This window comes from Drosophila santomea, chromosome 3L (genome assembly GCF_016746245.2).
Source record: "Drosophila santomea strain STO CAGO 1482 chromosome 3L, Prin_Dsan_1.1, whole genome shotgun sequence".
Taxonomy (NCBI): domain Eukaryota; kingdom Metazoa; phylum Arthropoda; class Insecta; order Diptera; family Drosophilidae; genus Drosophila; species Drosophila santomea.
The window spans coordinates 4,898,627-4,916,387 of NC_053018.2; the positions used below are offsets into that span (position 1 = coordinate 4,898,627).

A 17,761-nucleotide genomic window follows, 5' to 3' on the forward strand; every position below is an offset into this window, starting at 1 on the left:
TATCTGCCAAGAGCTGTCGTTGGAAACTATCCGAGCATCGTCCAAGCATAGCCCTACTTTAGTGTTATTATAAAGTATTAAATATTTTATTGTTTTTCGGAGTACTCTCCGCTCCAGTCCACTCACAATATGAACAAATAAAGTGAAATTACGCGCATATACTAAATTCAATCTATTTTGTTTTACCAACAACCGTTTTTCTGGCTACGTTGTTGACTGAAGAATGCAATAGCTGCAAGGCCCCCAGTTCCATTAAGCAATAAGATGTGGCACATAGATGGTTTTAACTATTTTTATTATTATTCCTGCGTTTATTCAGATTTATGCTTAAACCGATAAATTTTATTGAAATACATACGGTACCATTACACATACATATTTGTAGATTAATTTCAATTACTAATAAATCAGTCTATAATTAAAATATATGTTCGCTTAATGATTTCACGTGTGTGAGTGTTGTTGTGTTGCAGTGTTCATGTTGCAGTTGCTGTTCTGTGGGGGTGAGCTGCTGCTCGATGAGTTCGGCAGATGACTCTTAAACGCTATGTGCGGCAAATGTGGCAGGTTCCTGGCCAATGAGGAATTTCGAACTTGGAATTGGAAGCCAATATCGCTAACGCTACTGCACGACAAATGAAGCAAATCAAATGTAAAAAGGGAAACAATTAGAACATGATAATAGAATTTAGGTACATCCAAATACAAGTACATTTAAACAAAACAAGTTGGACGAAACGAAACCACAAATGTAAACATAATAGACGGCAAACTCAACTCAAGTGCTGGGCCAATATTAACATATCCATCTTATCCAAATTCCATTTAAACAAATTACAATTTAATCAATATAAAGCTCTGTTCTCATAAACGCTCTCTCAGGTTCACACGACGCGAAACAATTATTTGCATCTGCAGCTGTAAATCTGCGCTTCATAATACGTAATCATAATCATAATATTATCATTAATGCAATCGACATAATCGTAATAAAAACTAAGAAGCGAAATTATTCTACGGTGGAAAACGAATTTTGGCTATAAAGCAACGTAATTTAAAAAAGGTATTATTAACAATATACACTCACAGCCACAGCCACACCCCGACCACCCGACCCTACTACTCTTCTTTCCCTTAAATGTTTAATGTTTTTTGTGTGTTTATGGTGTGTGTGGTGTATGTGGTGTATGTGAGCAGTTGCATTTTGTTGGCAAGGCAATCAACATTACGTTGCGGACTCTCATATCCGCGACATCTGTCTGTGTGTGCTTTTCTGTGTTTAGATGAGTTTGCAATGAAATCTCGCTTGAAGCTGTATACTAGCTGCCCCGTTCCCGACCGTTCGCCGCCTGGATCCAAGCGCGCCAGCGAAGGCCGGACTGGAAGTGCCCCACCGCCTCCTATGAGCACTTGACACATGCACCCTCAACATCAAAGTCGAGGACCATTAGCTTTGTTTCCTCCGTCCCGTTGCGGGAGCCGACGGCGCAAATGAGTTTGGTGTCGTTTGCCCTGGAAAGATTTCAGATATTAGATATTATTATTTCATTTGAAACGAGTGGATTTATGTCGTCCTAGACTTACCTAATCCGCCACACAACGCCGCCAGATCCACCAGAGTCCAGGGCCACAAGATTACGTATAAAGTCGCCTGTCTTAACGTCCCACAATTTGACGGTGCCATCGTCGGAACTTGTCACCACAAATCGGGAGTTGAACTGCAGGCAGGTGACCGCAGACTGATGCTTATTTGGACCTAAACGAGATTTAAGGAGTACAAGATAAGTAATGGTTTAACAGCCCATATTCCATCGACAAACGGAGAACCCAAACTTACCCGACAGCGTTTGCAGACATTGTCCGGTTGTGATGTCCCACACCTTGACAGTGGAATCGGCGTTGCCCGAGACAAGAATGTTTTGACGCAGTTCCATGCCAGAGGTCAAACTCTGATGACCCATCAGGGTGTGCTTGCAATTGCCCGTCTCCACGTCCCACACGCGGATAGAGGTGTCCAATGAACCCGAGACCACATGGAGCCCATCAAACTGTGCGCAATTCAGAATAAAGTTAAGGCAAAGTCCGACAAAAAAGCGTAAAGCACCTTACCTGTAGCGAGTAGACGCGATTTGTGTGGCCCTGCAATGTGTGCAGGCACTCTTGCCGCTCCGGATGCCAGATCTTTACCATATAATCATAAGCTCCGGACACAATCAGCTTCCCATCGTACTGCACACATCGCACAGCAGCCAAATGCCCAACCAAAACGTGCAGGCAGGAGCCCTGTTCAATGTCCCAGACCCTCAAGGTTGCGTCTCGTGAGCCACTGACCACTCTGTTAAGAAATTCGTCAATGATTAGCATTGGTTAGTGGACACTTTTGTGGCTTTTACTTACTTGCTGCCATGCAAATGCATACACCGCACGGTGGATGTATGTCCCTGAAGGGTGTGCACACAAGCACCGCTGTCCATGTCCCAGACCTTAAGCGTGCGATCCGTGCTGCCCGAGATGATGATGTTGCCGGACATTTGGGAAGACCAAACGCCACCGGTGTGACCAACCAAAGTTCGCAGACACTACAGTTATTAAAAGAAATAAACACCATCGTTAGCAAGGAAACAGTAAATAATGCTTATAGTTTTATTTACTCACCTTGCCATTCACCGCTGACCATACTTTAAGTGTATTGTCATCGGATCCGGACACAATGCGATTGCCGGAGAACTGCAGGCACGTAATCACATGATCGTCGTGGCCCTTAAGTACCTTGGGCTTGCGAACTGGTCGCGACCGCCAATTCATTTCGATAATGTGCTGTCGCATGTAGGCGGCCTTCCAGGGCGACGCAATTGGCGGCATGTTGCCATCGCGACCACGTTTCGGGCGATCACTACGCGGCTCGGCAAGGATCTGGGCTTTGCGGCACTTCTCCTTCCACAACAGGTTGTCGTCGCACAGGAAGCGCCAGCTGCGGCAGGTCTGCGCGGCCCTAAGCAAGTCTTTGGGCTCCAAGTACGACAGCACAAAGAGGGCTAGCTCTCTTGGCAGCAGAGAGATGAAGTCCCGCTGGAACTGCGGCTCTATCACCTTCATCATGTGCCGCACCTGCGACGGATCGCAGTGATCGATAAGACGGTCCAGGGCCAGCAATCGCTCGACATGGGACCATCGTTGGAACTGTGCCAACCAGTGCTGCAGCTCTGGAGGCGGATTGTCACGAGAGGGCACTGAACGAGGGGTGCGACGACCCAAAGCCGATCCCGGCGAGGAGCTTGTCAGGTGCGATGAGGGCGTCACCGACAGCACTGCCGTGGGTCCCAAGTGTTGCGAGGAGCGCGGCGTAGATGCGAAATCATAGGCAATCCGCTTGCGACAATTGTCGCTCACGCCTGAACCCGGTCCGCCCACTTCGCCGCTGGAAGATATAGTCAGCGAGTAGTCGCCGCCATCCAGCAGGCGTCCCTCGTTGAACTTTCGTTTGCGTTGCTGAGAGATTAGCGAGCTGGGATTGGTCAGCGAGTATTCGGTGAAGCCAGCTGTGCCAGAGGAAAGCGACAAGGAAATGGGCTCATCGGGATCCATGGCGTCCAGGTCAAAGGTCTCACTGAGACTGGCATTGCTTCCGCCGTAGCTGCTTCCGTTACCGTTCTGGCATGTGCAAATCTCCTCCAGATCGGAACAGTTGTTCTCCTCATCGCAGTTGGCCCAAGGCTCCTCGGCACTAAAATCACCAGGCTCCACCAGACCGTTGTCCCCTCCGGCAGCTCCCTCCTCCACCACTACTTCTAGGTGGACTACATCGCTGGAACCGTTTCGACGTTGCCGAACTGATGCCGCCGAGTGCGCACCAGCTGATCCCGCTCCACTAGCAGCTGGAGGATTGCTGCGAGTCAGGAAACGCTCTTGGGTTTGGGCGCTGGCATTGACCTGGCGAGCTGCCTTTGTCGTCGAAGCAGTGGCATACTGGCAACGGTTGGACGCTCCGGCTCCGGAAGAGGTAGAAGCCGATGTCGAGGCCTGTGAGTCACCCAAGCAGGCCGATCCGTTGGAGCACGCAGCAGTTGGATTGATGGCAGTGGTGCGACTGCAACCACTTTCCTGAGAGGTCTGCGATCCTACCGAGCTATACGAGACGGATGCACTCACATTGTCCTCCTGATCCTGTTGACAGCTTCTTTCGGAAGTGGACGAACCAGACGTGGTTGGAGCCAGACTGGGGTAATCATTCGAGTTGGTGTTGGTGTAAACGTCCGTTCGGGCAGCTCCAGTGCAACTGGTCGACGACTCCGTAGATTTCGAAGTGGAAGTGGAACCACTACGGTGCTGGCTACAGCTGGAGGCCCCCAACGAGGATCCCAGATTCAATTTGGCAGTGGACTTGCTTAGCCGGCTGTTGGTGTACTTGCGACTGCTCGTTGGTGTCGTGGACAGATCCTTGTAGGTGTACTTGCTGTCCGAAGAGACGGTCCGCCCATTGCTGCTGCTGGGCCAGTCGTCGCTATTGGCCGTACCCGATCCATTGGACGCCTTGCTGCCCCCCGCCATGGACTTGATCAGACTTAGATTCAGTTTGTTCTGGCTCATCATGGAGCTGGTGCGCAGGATAATACCGCCGGTGAGACGCTGCTCCGTCTCAAAGTCGCGTCGCTCGATCACATCCATGGACTCAATGTCTGCCTTCGACAATGCAGTGCTGGAGGTTGAGCTGGAGTTGGAAGTGGAGGCCTCCTCTGGGGCGGTGGCGTTGGCAGAAGCTGCTGGCGAGGGATTCGAAACGGCGTTCGCCGTGAGGCTCATCTGCTTCAGGCGCACTGACATAAGGCGGTCATGCAGTGAGAAGCAAGTAGCCGCATCGTCGCCTTCAGAAGGATTGTCGTCCACGGGACCGACCAGCTCAGACTTAATACCTCTTCCCAAAGCGAGGTTCTCTGCTTGGTCTTCCTCACCCAGCAAGAACTCATCGCTCAATCTTTTTGGCTTGCCTGTGAGCTCTGACTGGGATCCCGTTGTGACCACCTGGCCGGGATGCGGCTGGGCCTCCTCCACGACGGGCGTCTCCAGGAAGATTTTGGATCCATCGGCCGCCATGATGGTGCCGTCGGCTAAAGCCAATTGTGATGTATTGGGGCAGTCGATGGCGCCCGTTACAATGTCCTCTACGTCCTCGTCCTCCTCCTCAATCGGTTCCTCCTCATCGTCCTCCTCCGGCTCGGGATCCTCATCATCGTCATCATCGTTTATAAGGCATACAACCGGAGGATCTTCATTATCCTCATTAAAAAAGCCCTGACGACTGTGTTCCGATGAGGCTGGGTGGCCCAAACCAGGATGACCGTTCAAAGTGTCCGTGGAGGAGCTGTCGTCGACGGCCACCACTCCCACTGTGGACACCGCCCCCGCACTGGTGGGCAGTGAGTTGGAAGAGCTAATCTCAAAGGTACTGGACTCGTCGTCCAGAACTACGGCGAAACCATGTTGTGAGTTTGACGACACACACACGTCCTCCACATCATCTCGCAGCGTTGACATAGATACAAAGGCTTCTCTGCCGGCTCCTGCTTCTGCTTCTACTGCTCCTAATCCCACTTCCGATTCTTCTGATGATCCTGCTTTTCGGCTGGTGGAGGCCTGACTCTTGACCCACGTGGAGGTGGAGCTGGTGACTGCTGACTGAGTACGCTCCCCTGCACTGGCCACGGATTCACTGCTAGCAGCTGGGCATCCTCTTTCCATAATACTTTACAGGCATCCAAAAATGGGCAATGCGTTCTCCTGCAAATGTTAAAGATTTGTTATTAAATTATTCTAGCTTCCAGAACCACTAGGAACCAAAACGGGAGCTCTTCTGGAAAAGTGAATAGTAATATGTTGGAAACAGACGCCACAAAAATTTCAAACCCAAGGTATGACGAATTTTTCACCGCTTACTATAAACGATCCGATCCTTTTGTGCCCTGAGAATCCAAGATGATCCGAAATTCCCACGCAACAAGCGCAAACTGATGGTTGCAAAAAAAAAAAAAAAAATGAAATCCAAGGGAATGAAAAGCAGTGGGAAAAATTTATCGTAACGTCGCTGCCTCTGCCGGCGTCGTTGAAACGCGAAAAAGGAAATCACAAAAGTGCATCGGATCGGCGGAAGAGGCTAAAACGGCGCGAAGTAGAATGGGCAAAAGAAGACGAAACGGGTATTACAACAAAAACATCACAAACAGACACACACACACATACACTGGAAAGAGAGACAACAGCAGGCAGCAATAAGGTAAAGCGGGGAGGAATGGAGAGTGAAGAGCGGAGGATGAGAGCGAGAAGTAACGGACGTGAGAAGAAGAAGCACCAAAGATACACAGCAGCCGCAGCACCAAACAAGAACAATAACAACAACAACACGTACACCTTGCAATTCAAGCCGCTATCTTTTCCCTCCGCTTTTTACGGACATTCAGAGATGATCAACGCGGGAAAGTCACCGGTGATCGGGAAACCGAGCTACTCGTGTGAAAGGAAAAGCCCTCCAAGATCAAATATTTTTATTAAATCTAAAAAATGTTACAACCATAAGCAAATTAAGACTTGAATTTAAGAAATAATTTTTTCTGACACCACATCTGTAGTTAAAATGTTAGCAAAACTTTTTAATAAACGGCGGTGGTGCTTACTAGTTAAATGTTTAGTGTGCAATCTATAGTCACGAAACTTTGTATGCTTACTACTTAGTAACTCAGCTTAGCGATATACTAAATCACAGATTTGTTGACTTTCAAGAAAAATACATATGTGACACACATTTTAAAAAGTTACATTAAAACGTGATTTTTTTTTATATTTACTTTATATTTTCGCGAACATTGAAACCGGAATTCCAAAAACATATTAGTCATTCTTTAACAAATAATTTTTCTGCGAACTGACTTTCTTTTTCTGGAGAAATGTATTTTTCGAATGGTTAGCACACTAAAGTCACTAAATATAAGGGCAACGATGTTTGTTAATTGTAAGGAACGTAGTACCTCACAGATCCTAGCCGTGACTGGAAAATCGCAGCTGCGCATCTCTGATGTTTGACAGCAGCTTGACTGGCCATCACATCCTACCAGCACACAGACACACACACACACAGGCACCCGAGAGAGTAGAAAAAGGGATCGCCGCAGGCAGAGATTGAAAGATCCAGAGGAGGCGGAGGACAAGAAAACCAGGAGGAGGAGAAGCAGAGATCAGCCATTGCAGCGCAGCATCCGCAGAACAAAAGGGGCGAGATCACAAAGGAATTTTCAGCGCTCCTGCTGTTGCATCACTGCCGAAACAGATCAGATGTGCAGGCATTTCTCCCGAACATTTTCCCTTCTTCCTATTCATTCTGTTCCCACCCTCCTTCTATTGCTTCTCCGTCTCCTTCCCCCACCACAGACCCATGGCCTTTGGCTGTTGACCTCCCGAAAAATGTAAAATACGTTTTTTAGGGTCTCCGCTTTCACACCGCATTTTGATACGCGTTTTTACCTGTGCCACACAGGACACTTTGGAAGAATATCGGGGATGCGCTCGAGAACATTTTCTCTCTGTGGATTTTAGCCACGGGTGTGGAGTCGTCATAATCGCTGCATACACACAGACGCACACCAACGCGGATAATGGGCAGAGACCTGTGGTCCCAAATCCCCCAAAAATAGATTACTTTCGTTGCAAATTCAGAGCAGCGATTGCAGTGCAATGAGCGTTCCTTGCGGACTCTTTGGCCATCCTAACCCCACTTTTCTGCACCTGCAAATGCAGCGGATGGAACACGGAGGGGATAGCCCCATAATTCGTGGAGCAAACAACAAAAGAAAAATGTGGACATTGTTGTACACACAGTCAGAGTCACGCACACACACAAGCCTACTCGCTCGCTCGTTTGCAGCTAAAGTTTAAGTCCGCGTGGTGCCTTGCATATTGTTTATAAACTTTTGGGGCAGCCAACAACAAGAAGGGGACTAAAAACACACCCTGCTTTAGCGGCCACAATTTGTTTTCAATTTTTCAACTGCACATTTAACGCGTGTAAAACTTTTTGCATTTGGGGCCCACTCTCACACACACAGGCGCAGCACAGCACACACACGTTCAATCGAAATTTTCACATACGTTTTAAGGACGCTGCTCCTCGAAAATTGCCAACGTTTTGCGTTTTTCAGCTGACTCTGTGTCCAATCTATTTAAATTTCTGGTCTTCAGATACTAGAATATGCGTAGAATTTGCGGATTTGGACAGATTTTGGACCCGAAAAAAAACTAATGCGGATCCAGTGTGACCACCGCTCGACCGTTCAAATATACCATGGGAATTTACAGCTTAAGTTAGGGATGTAAGAGATTCCGCGTGACTTTAGTTCGGTTTTCAAAAATATGTGATTCTGTAATTTTTGTAAGAAGTTGGATATCTTCAATCAATTATTTGTAATAACTTGTTAGTAATTAAGGGGGTTCCTTACAAATTTTGATTTCTTTGTAATTCTTCATTTCTACTTTGGATAGCTTAATAACCAAATAATCGTATATATGCAATATTTTTTTTACTAATAAACACAGATTTACATATATATGCAAGATTAGGAAATTGATTGGAAACCGGAACTATTATGTTTGTTATGTTTATTATGTTATCTTTTGTTATGTTTTGTTATGTTATGATATGTTTTGTTATATGTTATAAAATAACTTAAGAACTCTTACAGCAAATATCGTTCATTTGTCTACTTGTGCGAGAGTGTGGTAACACTAGCATTTCCGTCCACACAATGTTAAGGTCACACTCAAAAGCTGCAAATTTCGAATTTCGACGGTCGCAATGAGTGGAGCTCTCGGAGATGTGGTGTCCGAGTACCTCGAACGCGGCCCAGTGCTCGTGGTGGCGGACCTCCTAAGTCTGATAACGGTCTCGTCCTGCCTAGTGATCAAGGTGCCGCAGATAAACACGATACGGGCGAACAAGTCCTCGAAAGGTAAGCATCGCCCACACAAAATCTCCAACCCATCCTCCCACTCATATGATACAAATTAGGCATCAGCGTTTTGGGACTATGCCTGGAGCTGTTCAGCTATACGGTGATGCTGTCATATAACTACACCAGTGGCTACGACTTCCTCTCGTACATGGAGTATCCTGTTTTGCTGCTGCAGGAGTACGCCCTGATTTACTACGCCTTCAAGTACCAGGATTTGCTGGGCAAGAGGACGCAAGTGGTGGCCATACTGTATAGTATAGTGGCCACTCTCATATACCTGAAGCTCTTTCCCATTATCATCCTTACGTTCCTGGTGGTGAGTAAGACTGCATTGATATCACCTGGTGACTGATTAGGCGGGCATTCTTGCCCAGATAACGACTTCGGCGCAGTTCAAACCCGTTCCGCACTCCCGTTTCCAATTAACTAATTATGCTTCCGGGCAAACTCGTTTGGTTTGATTTGTTATTTGTTTTAGTTTGAAAGGGCGGTGCTTTTAACTGGGCAGCATCTTCGCTCAAGGTCACCGATGTTTGTTGTATAATATTTGAGCAGCTATTAATACCTTTTGTGCTCGGACCATTAATATATATCTTGAAATTTATTTAAATGCCTGATGTCTCGACAGCCTTTCTGCACTCCCATCGGAGCCACCAGTAAGGTGCTCCAGCTGCTGGCTATCCTGAGGTCCAAGGATGCCAGCTCCGTCAGTAGAACAACATGGGCACTCTCCGCCTTTACAAACATGAGTGAGATCACCCCTTGCATTCTCCCACTTGATGTCATCAATTAACGCATATATCTCTTACAGCTCGAATCTACACGGTGTTCTTCCAGTCCCACGATTGGATGTTGCTATCAAACTTCCTGATTTCAACGTTCCTTAGCGCCTCCGTTTTCACCGCTGCTTGTGTCTACAAGAAGAAGGCCAAGGCGGAGTAATTGGCCAGCCTGATTAGAAGAGCTCAACATAGACAAACACTGCGCTGGCTGGAAATGCTTATCAGTCATTGTTTTTATTCTATTTGCTTATCTGTTTAAATTGATATTACAAATTCTGAATCGGTAGTTGTAACTTATTTAACTGTCCGCGTAGAAAGCCACCACAATCGCACCCACAACTGTTAAAATTGACACTGCATAGATTGCTCTTCGTTGCCAATCGATCTTGGCCTTTGCCGGTCCAGCGCCCACAGTTTTGCGCTCTTTGTGCTTGCGTTTACCGAACTTGGCCTCGAACTTCTCGAGTTCCAGACGGTTTCTTTCTTCCTCGTCGCGACGCTTTTGTTCCAGCTGCAGTTGCTCCGCCGCCTGGGCGCGAGTTTGCTCCGCCTTGCAGTTGGAATCGCACTCCAAGGATGTCTGACCAGCACGGTGCTTGTCACAGGCAACCTCCTGCTTTAGTCGCTTGCAGGCGCAGAAAATGCGAACCTTCTTGCGGCACAACTCGGGATTTGGACACTTGCCTGTGTGGCAGATGGCTGTGCAGCGATGCCCGCAAGGATACTGAAAACGTATTTTAATTTAAAGATATAGCTTGATCGAAAATGTGGGGTTTAGTACTCACATTCTTCAAGCATCGATTACCGCAGCTCCGTAGCTTCTCTCTTCGCTCGAAAATCTCTTGGACCGTTCCCGATTCATCGAAATACTCATTACACTTGTAAACCAACTGGTTGAGTCCACAGTGGCACTTGGTCTTAATCACAAAGTTGCAGGGCGCACAGGGCGGTGGATGACATCCCTTGGGACAGGCGTGAATGCAGCCGGTGGGTCGGGGAACGGAGCAACCTTCCTCGCAGTTGGCACAGCCAGCTTGTACAGACATATCCTGGGGATGAGGTACGGAATGGCAAACTAATGGACACTTGTGGTTGCCGCATTTAAGCTGACGTGCGCACTTTCGCTGGCAGGACGTGGGTTTTGAGTTCCAGCATGGCCAAGTAGCTACTTCGTGACCACCAATACAGGTGACAATAACACCTTCCTCGCACCGGGGATGAGGTAAAGCCTTATACTCATACTGTAAAACAAATTGTAGCGTTTTAATATTCAGAATGTGATTATAGACCCAATAATAAGGTACCTTTTTGGCCTGTGGCCTAGCCTCTTTGGGTTTATTAACTCTAACTGCCTCGTGGCATCTTGCCTTACAGATGTGCCCACATTTGCTGGTGTCATTGGGTAGACCGCACACTTGACCACATGGAGGACACTCACCCTTGTGGCAACGATGTTTAATGGCATGGTGACACTTGGGAGTTATGCTGCAAGAAGGTTGTTTAATACTAGGCTATTATACTTTAAGGAAAAAAGACCAACCGACAGAGCTCCAAGCAGACAATGCGTGCACTTCTTTCCCTGCCACAAGGAACGCTTTTTTTGGTTTTCCCACAGCGGCAGTTGATCTGGGATTCCAGTTTGCACGGGTAACAGGGTCCGTTGTGGCACACGGATTGACATTTGTGCTTGTTGCAGCTCAGCTGCTTGCCACAAATCTTTTCGCACGGTGGACACTGATCTCCACAGCACTTATAAAATAGTTTATTAATTTGTTAATACATTTAAAATGCAATTCAGTTTGTATACCTTTTTATTGCAGGCATGCTTGCCACAATCACGCATTTGCTTGCATTTAGTCTCGCATGTAAACTCTTTGGAGCAGGGTAGCTCCTTTTCGTGCAGACCACAGCGACACTTCTTTTTAGTTCTTATTGGACACTGTAAGAAATATATTGCATGAGATGAATGATTGGCTTTCCTGATGACTAGCTTACGGAAATGCAAGGTCCACGATGACAACGCTGGGTGCAGGTGTGCTGGCCACAGGACAAAAGTTTTTGGCATGTATCGCCACAGGTTTCCTCTGCCTCATTACAGGGTCTTACCTGAGTCTACAAGATTAGGAAAATCATAAGTATAGACAAACTGATAAGATGATAAGAAGATACAACATACATTCTTGCCACATGGGCAACTCCTGACTTGCAAAGGACACTCCCCACCGCCGCAGGGTCCTGCATGGCAGACCTTCTCGCATATGTGCAAGCCACAAGCAAACGGAGCTCCGCAAACCTGAAGAAATTGAAAGTTTGTATATGCTTCATTTTCAAAGGGCTTGCTTTACATTCTGACACTTCCATTTGCGATCAGAGCAGTTGACCATCTTCGACTCCCGCTGGCACTCGCAAGGTTGCAGGCTTTTGCTGGTGCACGGAGGACACTTTCCTGGCTGATGACACACCTGATTGCACTTGTGCTTGCCGCAGGCCAGAAGATCTTTGCACTGGAAAATATTTATTTTATGATGGAATTAAATGAGGAAACACTTCTTGAATCGTTAGGACTCACAGTCTGCTGACACCGCCACTGCTTGTCAATGCACCTCACGGACCTAGGACTGGATTTACCACACAGGCAGGAGACCTGCGCCTGCTGAGCACAAGGAGGACATGGCCCCGGATGACACAGCAGCTTGCAATCGTGCCCACACTTTGGTTGCAGAAGCTTTCCGCACAGCTCTCCACAGGAGTGGGGCACAAGGAATGGCTGGTTCTCTGGATTCACCTCCTTGCCGCAGAAGCAGTTGTACTGCGTGGGCTTATCGACCGGTTGGTAGTCCCTGCGGCACTGAGGACAGCACCAGTGCAGGGATTTCTGTCGCTTGGGCGGCACAAACTCGCCCAGGTGGTTGTAGTGGCCCTGGCCGTTCTGCTGCTCCGCCGCCTTCACCTTCATCTGCATCATGCTATCGTTGGCCCACCGCTGGATGCAGTTCAAGTGGAAGAAGCAGTAACAGCTCTCGCAGGACCAAATGGACTCCACCCGCCGGATGCTTCCGATGCAAATGAGACAGGTTGCGGCTCCCGAGTGGAGAGTGTTCTCCAGGAACGTACTGGTACGGGCCGCATCCTTGGAGCTTCCTGCGCTATCCGACGGCTTGTAGTTCTTGTATAGAAGGTCTAAAACAGATAAAGCCCAATAGTTGGTGGTTTTGAATGACACGTCACGAGCTTCGGTCTATTTACCCAAAATGTGCTTCTCGTCCAGCTCGCCTTCATCCTCGGAGCTGGAGGCGTAGGTATCCACAAGTTTTTGGGCGGCAGCAAAATTTTTTGCTTGCGCTTTATTAAACTTTTCCATTTTAAAGCCGGCGTTTTTGTCTATCAACTGGGAATAAATTCCTGGGGGTAGAACCAGGGCTGGGAAGATCTGTGATAACAGCAAATATGAGAACTAGTTCTAAAGGTACACATTTGTGTGAGCTTTTAGTTTCCAATTCCGAATTAAATTTAACACCAAAATATAAATAATATATACATACATAACAATACCTAAATTAATAAACATTGCATTGTATATTTTGTGGTCTTTTGTAGGTTCGACCACCGTTTTGAAGATGACAATACCGTTAGGTTTCTGATATGGTAGCCCTGGTAATCGATGTGAAACATCTGTTTGTGATTGCGACACCCTGGAACAGCTTTCACATCAATTACAATAAAATAAAATAGAAAAATTGAATATATCCAGACATACCGACTCCGATCCGATTCAATATGAGTTTCCTCAACTACGTCTTTGGCCCCAATCTCTATATGGAGTACCGCGGCGTGCCGGAGCCCCAGCGCAAAATGTACGAGGCAGGTGCCGTGGAAAAGTTTGGGGAGCAGATTCTATCGACGGTAAGTGCACTGCAATTCCATGGGGGAAAAACCAAACTGGAGCATGTGGTAATGTAGAATGTCGACATTCCCCCTTGCAGCTATCGGTTATGTGGTCCGTGGGCTACTACACTTCCCCGCTGCTCGTCACATTCCTCTACCGACGCGGTTACCTGGTGACCGACTCTATGCCGACGCTGGCCAAGATTACCACCAGCGTGGGCCTCATCGTCATCATATCGCTGGTGATGCGCGGCCTGGGGCGCAAACAATCGCGCTCCTACTCCAACATGATCAAGGCCCTTGTCCGGGCAAAGGCCACCAAGGCACCGGGAGATGCCAACAGCGAGCTGCGTCGCTTCGACATCGAGTTCAACGCCTGGCCGGTGGACTTTGATGTGAAGGCTCTAACCGGGTGAGTGGGCTTCACCTTTTGGAGTGTGCTAGAATAACAACACCTTTCGTTTTCAGGGACACCAAAAAGCCGGTGGTCACGGCCAGGAGGCGGGAGCCCATCCAGCTGGCGACACTGCCCTGCGAGGCCATTGCCTACCTGGCCATTAAAACTTTTGGGCTTTCCATGATCTATCCGGGTTCGGTCAAGCTGGTCCAGAAATTCATGAGTAAGAAAGACACGTGTACATCTAGCTGACTGAAATCTTGTTAAGCTGCAATCGGTCAAGCCTCATTCGCTAAAGCCCATAAAGCACAAAGTTGTGCGCAATTTCTCCAACGGGTTATACATAGCTACAGAATTATAAGTCATACTATGGTCATTCCTAATTATATACTGTTGGTGTAAGGGCTGTAAAAACTTATTCAGATAACAAGCTTGAAACTCAGCCAGATGGAGTCCTTCATGTACTGATAATCTCACTTTGCAGGACCCATGCTGATCTCCGGACGCGCCAAGCTCATCGAGGATGACAACGGCATCCGCTACAAGGTTAAGACTATTGACTCAAACGAAATCGATACGTTGTTTATTGACAACCGCAACGACAACGTGGGAAATGGCAAGACTCTGGTCATTTGCTCCGAAGGCAACGCCGGCTTCTATGAAGTAGGCATCATGGGCACCCCAGTGGCCTTAAAGTATTCCGTTCTGGGCTGGAATCATCCAGGATTCGCCGGCAGTACAGGCACTCCATATCCGCACCAGGACAAGAACGCCATCGATGCCGTGGTGCAGTTTGCCATCAATAATCTCGGGTTCGCCGTTGAGGATATCATTCTGTATGGCTGGAGCATTGGTGGCTTTAGTACACTGTACGCTGCCTCTGTGTATCCGGAAGTCAAGGGAGTGGTGCTGGACGCCACCTTCGACGATGTGCTCTACTTGGCCGTTCCTCGCATGCCCGCTGCACTAGCGGGCATTGTGAAGGTGGCGATTCGTAACTATTGTAATTTGAACAATGCCGAACTGGCCAACGAGTTCAATGGGCCCATATCCTTTATTCGCCGCACTGAGGATGAGATTATTGCAGAGTGAGTGATGAGTTTGGCCCTTAAGCAGTGGTATTTCTTAAAACGAAACCCATTTAATTTCCACAGGGACAACCACATTGACACAAATCGCGGCAATTTTTTGGTCTTGTCAGTGCTCAAGCACCGGTATCCAAACATTTTTGGGGCTTCCCAGTTGAATAAGGCCAAGGGGCTGCTGTCCAAGCCTCTGGAACCATACAGTATCCCCGCAGCCGACGAGAAGCTGTGCATGTCGCGCCTGATCACTTACGCCTCCGACGAGGGCAAGTCCTTCCCCATGAACATTGGAGCAGATTATTCGGAGGAGGTGCGCAACCTCATGGCTGTGTTCTTGGTGGGTTTATTAGGAAGTTTAAAGTGTCAATATATCTAATTCTGTGCACATTTCAGCTGCGCAAGCATTTACGTGACTACAACTCGACGCACTGCACCCAACTGCCCGGGGAGTTCTTTACAATGCCGTGGGACATACCCACTGAGCAGGGATTTGTGTTCACCTAAGCTCATTCCGCAGGTGACCAACGGCCGTATGCTTAGATTTAGTGAAATGGTTTTTAGTAATTTTTGCATTCTGACTGCTTATTAAATTATTCTAACTGGGAACAGCCGGGTAGCTGGTGTCTGAACTGGTGTGAAATTATATACAAAATAAATGTCACAAGCTAAACTAGGCGCGTCGTTTTGTGTTTAGTTTCTATTTCTTGGTACATCTAAAATTGGAGGGGAGGGGAGGGGCAGTTCAACACTTAGTTCCTACGAGTTCTTCTTTGATCCACCAAATCCAGAGAAGCCCATGATGGCGGCCATGTCGTCGGGCATGCCGCCAGACTCGAAGTCCGTGTCGTCGGCCTTGCGCTTCCGCTCTTTCCGCTTCTCCTTGCGGTGTTCCTTGTAACGATCCTCCTCCTCCTTGGCCTCCCGCAGTCGGCGCTCGAGCTCGTAGTCCTTCTGCTTCTCCTCCATCTTCTTCTTGTTCTGCTGGAAGCGCTCCTTCACCTGGTCGACGGTGCTGCGCTCCACCTTCATGGACATGCCCAGATTGCGCTGGTGCTTCTTGCCATTGATGTGGTCCAGGAAGTTGATGGAGTCCTTGACCACGCAGTCACAAACGTTGCAGTAATAGCCACCAGATTGCGAGGTAGGTGTGTTCTTGTTGATGACAACGCTCTTGCCCAGCTTGCTGTCCAGGTCCACCTTGTAGTCGCGTCGTTTGAGGTTCTCCCGCTGCACTGGTTCTGTGGGGGATCGGAATGCCTTGGATATATATGCGAGTCTCTACCATGGATTTCATGCACTGACCTTCTTCCTTTGGTGCCACCTGGTTGAGCAGCCGCTCCGCCGCCAGCTTCTCGTACTCGTTCTTGTCCCATTTCCTTCGGTGGTCATCAGGTCGCATCGTCATGTTGGCGCTGGGATTGCAATTGCTCTAAAATCTATTGTGTAAAAGTGTGCCAATGAAAATTTGTAAATATTTTTGTTAGTGATGCGGTGGTTTGCGTCCGTGCTATGTTTTTGGCCGGGGATGACAACCTGGTTGTTTCTTTGATTAAAATGTTATCGGTAGTCTCCAATGTGAAGTTATAGCCGTTGTTAGTTTTATATTTAAAATAATATCATTTTTAGTTTTTAATTAAAGCTTATTTAATAGCATAATTTATGCCCAACCCTAAATCTGTATGTTTAAAAAAAAAAAAAAAAAACGAAACAAAACTGATTGTATTACTAATTGTATACATATCGATAATCACACGAAAATGAAGATATCGTAACTTATGCGCGATAACTATTGATTTTTCGTATACAGCAGTTAGAAAAAAACGGTAGGTTTGGAATAACTACCGTAAAATCAGGATAATTAATAAAATTAAAAGTTTGAAGCAGAAAAATGGGTGCCGCTTTCTTTCCCGTGCTGTTCTTCACCGCCTTGTGGGGCGGAGTGGGCATCGCCATGCCCATAATGACCCCAAAAGGACCGCATCAAAACCTGATCCGCTGCATCCTGATGCTGACCGCCGCCTGCTGCTGGCTCTTCTGGCTATGTTGCTACATGGCCCAAATGAATCCCTTGATTGGGCCCAAGCTGAAGCGCGATGTGGTGGCCATGATCGGAAGGTCCTGGAACAACCCAATTGTGGCTGGTTAGGAAACTACAGTGACTGCTAACTAAATTATGCCGCAATAATCGCCACTTTAGTTGTTTGTATTACGTTGTAAATAAAAAGTGCAAGTATCACTGGTTCTGTTAGCTTCAAAGTGTTTACATTTGTTGTTTAGATTGCGTTGTAAATAAAATGGAAATAAATAAAATAATTAACTAGTACATCTGCAGAAAATAATTATTGATTTAACCTTTTAACCTAATTAACTTTTACTTAATAAACAATTTATAATGAGAATTACAAAAAACTGGGTTTATTTAATTTTTTAATCATTTAAATAAAAATAAGATTAGTGAATGAATGCATTGCTTGTTAACAGTTAGGCAGAAAGGCAAATCGAATAAATTTCAAAAACAAGAAAGTATTTTGACATTCCAAACAAAAAGATAACTTTTAAACCAACTTTTCCTTTCTGCTTGCACATATGTATATTTTAATTTTCATTATAACTTCTGCA

The 17,761-nt window shown here is 47.1% G+C and overlaps 6 protein-coding genes across 7 annotated transcripts; 3 read left to right on the forward strand and 3 right to left on the reverse strand.

The window, feature by feature from the left end:
- Positions 1-819: 819 nt before the first annotated feature.
- LOC120450168 (F-box/WD repeat-containing protein 7) lies at positions 820-8,320 on the reverse strand. Its single transcript, XM_039633016.2, has 7 exons — positions 8,134-8,320; positions 2,656-5,775; positions 2,398-2,579; positions 2,110-2,335; positions 1,838-2,048; positions 1,585-1,756; positions 820-1,512 (listed from the first exon to the last, which is right to left on the reverse strand). Exons 2-7 carry the CDS (start codon positions 5,734-5,736, stop codon positions 1,401-1,403), a joined length of 3,984 nt encoding a protein of 1,327 aa, XP_039488950.1. The 5' UTR covers positions 5,737-5,775; positions 8,134-8,320; the 3' UTR covers positions 820-1,400.
- Positions 8,321-8,792: 472 nt separating this feature from the next.
- Positions 8,793-10,061, forward strand: LOC120450171 (solute carrier family 66 member 3). The gene is made up of 4 exons (XM_039633019.2): positions 8,793-8,990; positions 9,050-9,309; positions 9,622-9,742; positions 9,805-10,061. Exons 1-4 carry the CDS (start codon positions 8,837-8,839, stop codon positions 9,933-9,935), a joined length of 666 nt encoding a protein of 221 aa, XP_039488953.1. The 5' UTR covers positions 8,793-8,836; the 3' UTR covers positions 9,936-10,061.
- LOC120450170 (NF-X1-type zinc finger protein NFXL1) lies at positions 9,991-13,189 on the reverse strand. The gene is made up of 10 exons (XM_039633018.2): positions 13,022-13,189; positions 12,345-12,955; positions 12,121-12,279; positions 11,952-12,068; positions 11,771-11,887; positions 11,583-11,714; positions 11,316-11,524; positions 11,080-11,260; positions 10,561-11,016; positions 9,991-10,499 (listed from the first exon to the last, which is right to left on the reverse strand). Exons 1-10 carry the CDS (start codon positions 13,134-13,136, stop codon positions 10,074-10,076), a joined length of 2,523 nt encoding a protein of 840 aa, XP_039488952.1. The 5' UTR covers positions 13,137-13,189; the 3' UTR covers positions 9,991-10,073.
- Positions 13,190-13,444: 255 nt separating this feature from the next.
- Positions 13,445-15,812, forward strand: LOC120449070 (phosphatidylserine lipase ABHD16A). The gene is made up of 6 exons (XM_039631368.2): positions 13,445-13,678; positions 13,759-14,072; positions 14,129-14,280; positions 14,542-15,145; positions 15,212-15,479; positions 15,536-15,812. The coding sequence occupies exons 1-6, from the start codon at positions 13,553-13,555 to the stop codon at positions 15,644-15,646; spliced, it is 1,575 nt and encodes a 524-aa protein (XP_039487302.1). The 5' UTR covers positions 13,445-13,552; the 3' UTR covers positions 15,647-15,812.
- A 9-nt stretch (positions 15,813-15,821) lies between these two features.
- On the reverse strand, positions 15,822-16,657 carry LOC120449071 (zinc finger matrin-type protein 2). Its single transcript, XM_039631369.2, has 2 exons — positions 16,445-16,657; positions 15,822-16,380 (listed from the first exon to the last, which is right to left on the reverse strand). Exons 1-2 carry the CDS (start codon positions 16,545-16,547, stop codon positions 15,899-15,901), a joined length of 585 nt encoding a protein of 194 aa, XP_039487303.1. The 5' UTR covers positions 16,548-16,657; the 3' UTR covers positions 15,822-15,898.
- A 226-nt stretch (positions 16,658-16,883) lies between these two features.
- LOC120448394 (V-type proton ATPase subunit e 2) lies at positions 16,884-17,391 on the forward strand. 2 transcript variants are annotated; one of them, XM_039630381.1, is made up of 2 exons: positions 16,884-16,965; positions 17,017-17,391. In XM_039630381.1, the coding sequence occupies exon 2, from the start codon at positions 17,031-17,033 to the stop codon at positions 17,286-17,288; it is 258 nt and encodes an 85-aa protein (XP_039486315.1). In that variant the 5' UTR covers positions 16,884-16,965; positions 17,017-17,030; the 3' UTR covers positions 17,289-17,391. The 2 variants fall into 2 exon arrangements, with proteins under 2 accessions (XP_039486315.1, XP_039486316.1); XM_039630382.2 differs by having other exon boundaries at positions 16,927-16,965; positions 17,027-17,391.
- Positions 17,392-17,761: the final 370 nt, after the last annotated feature.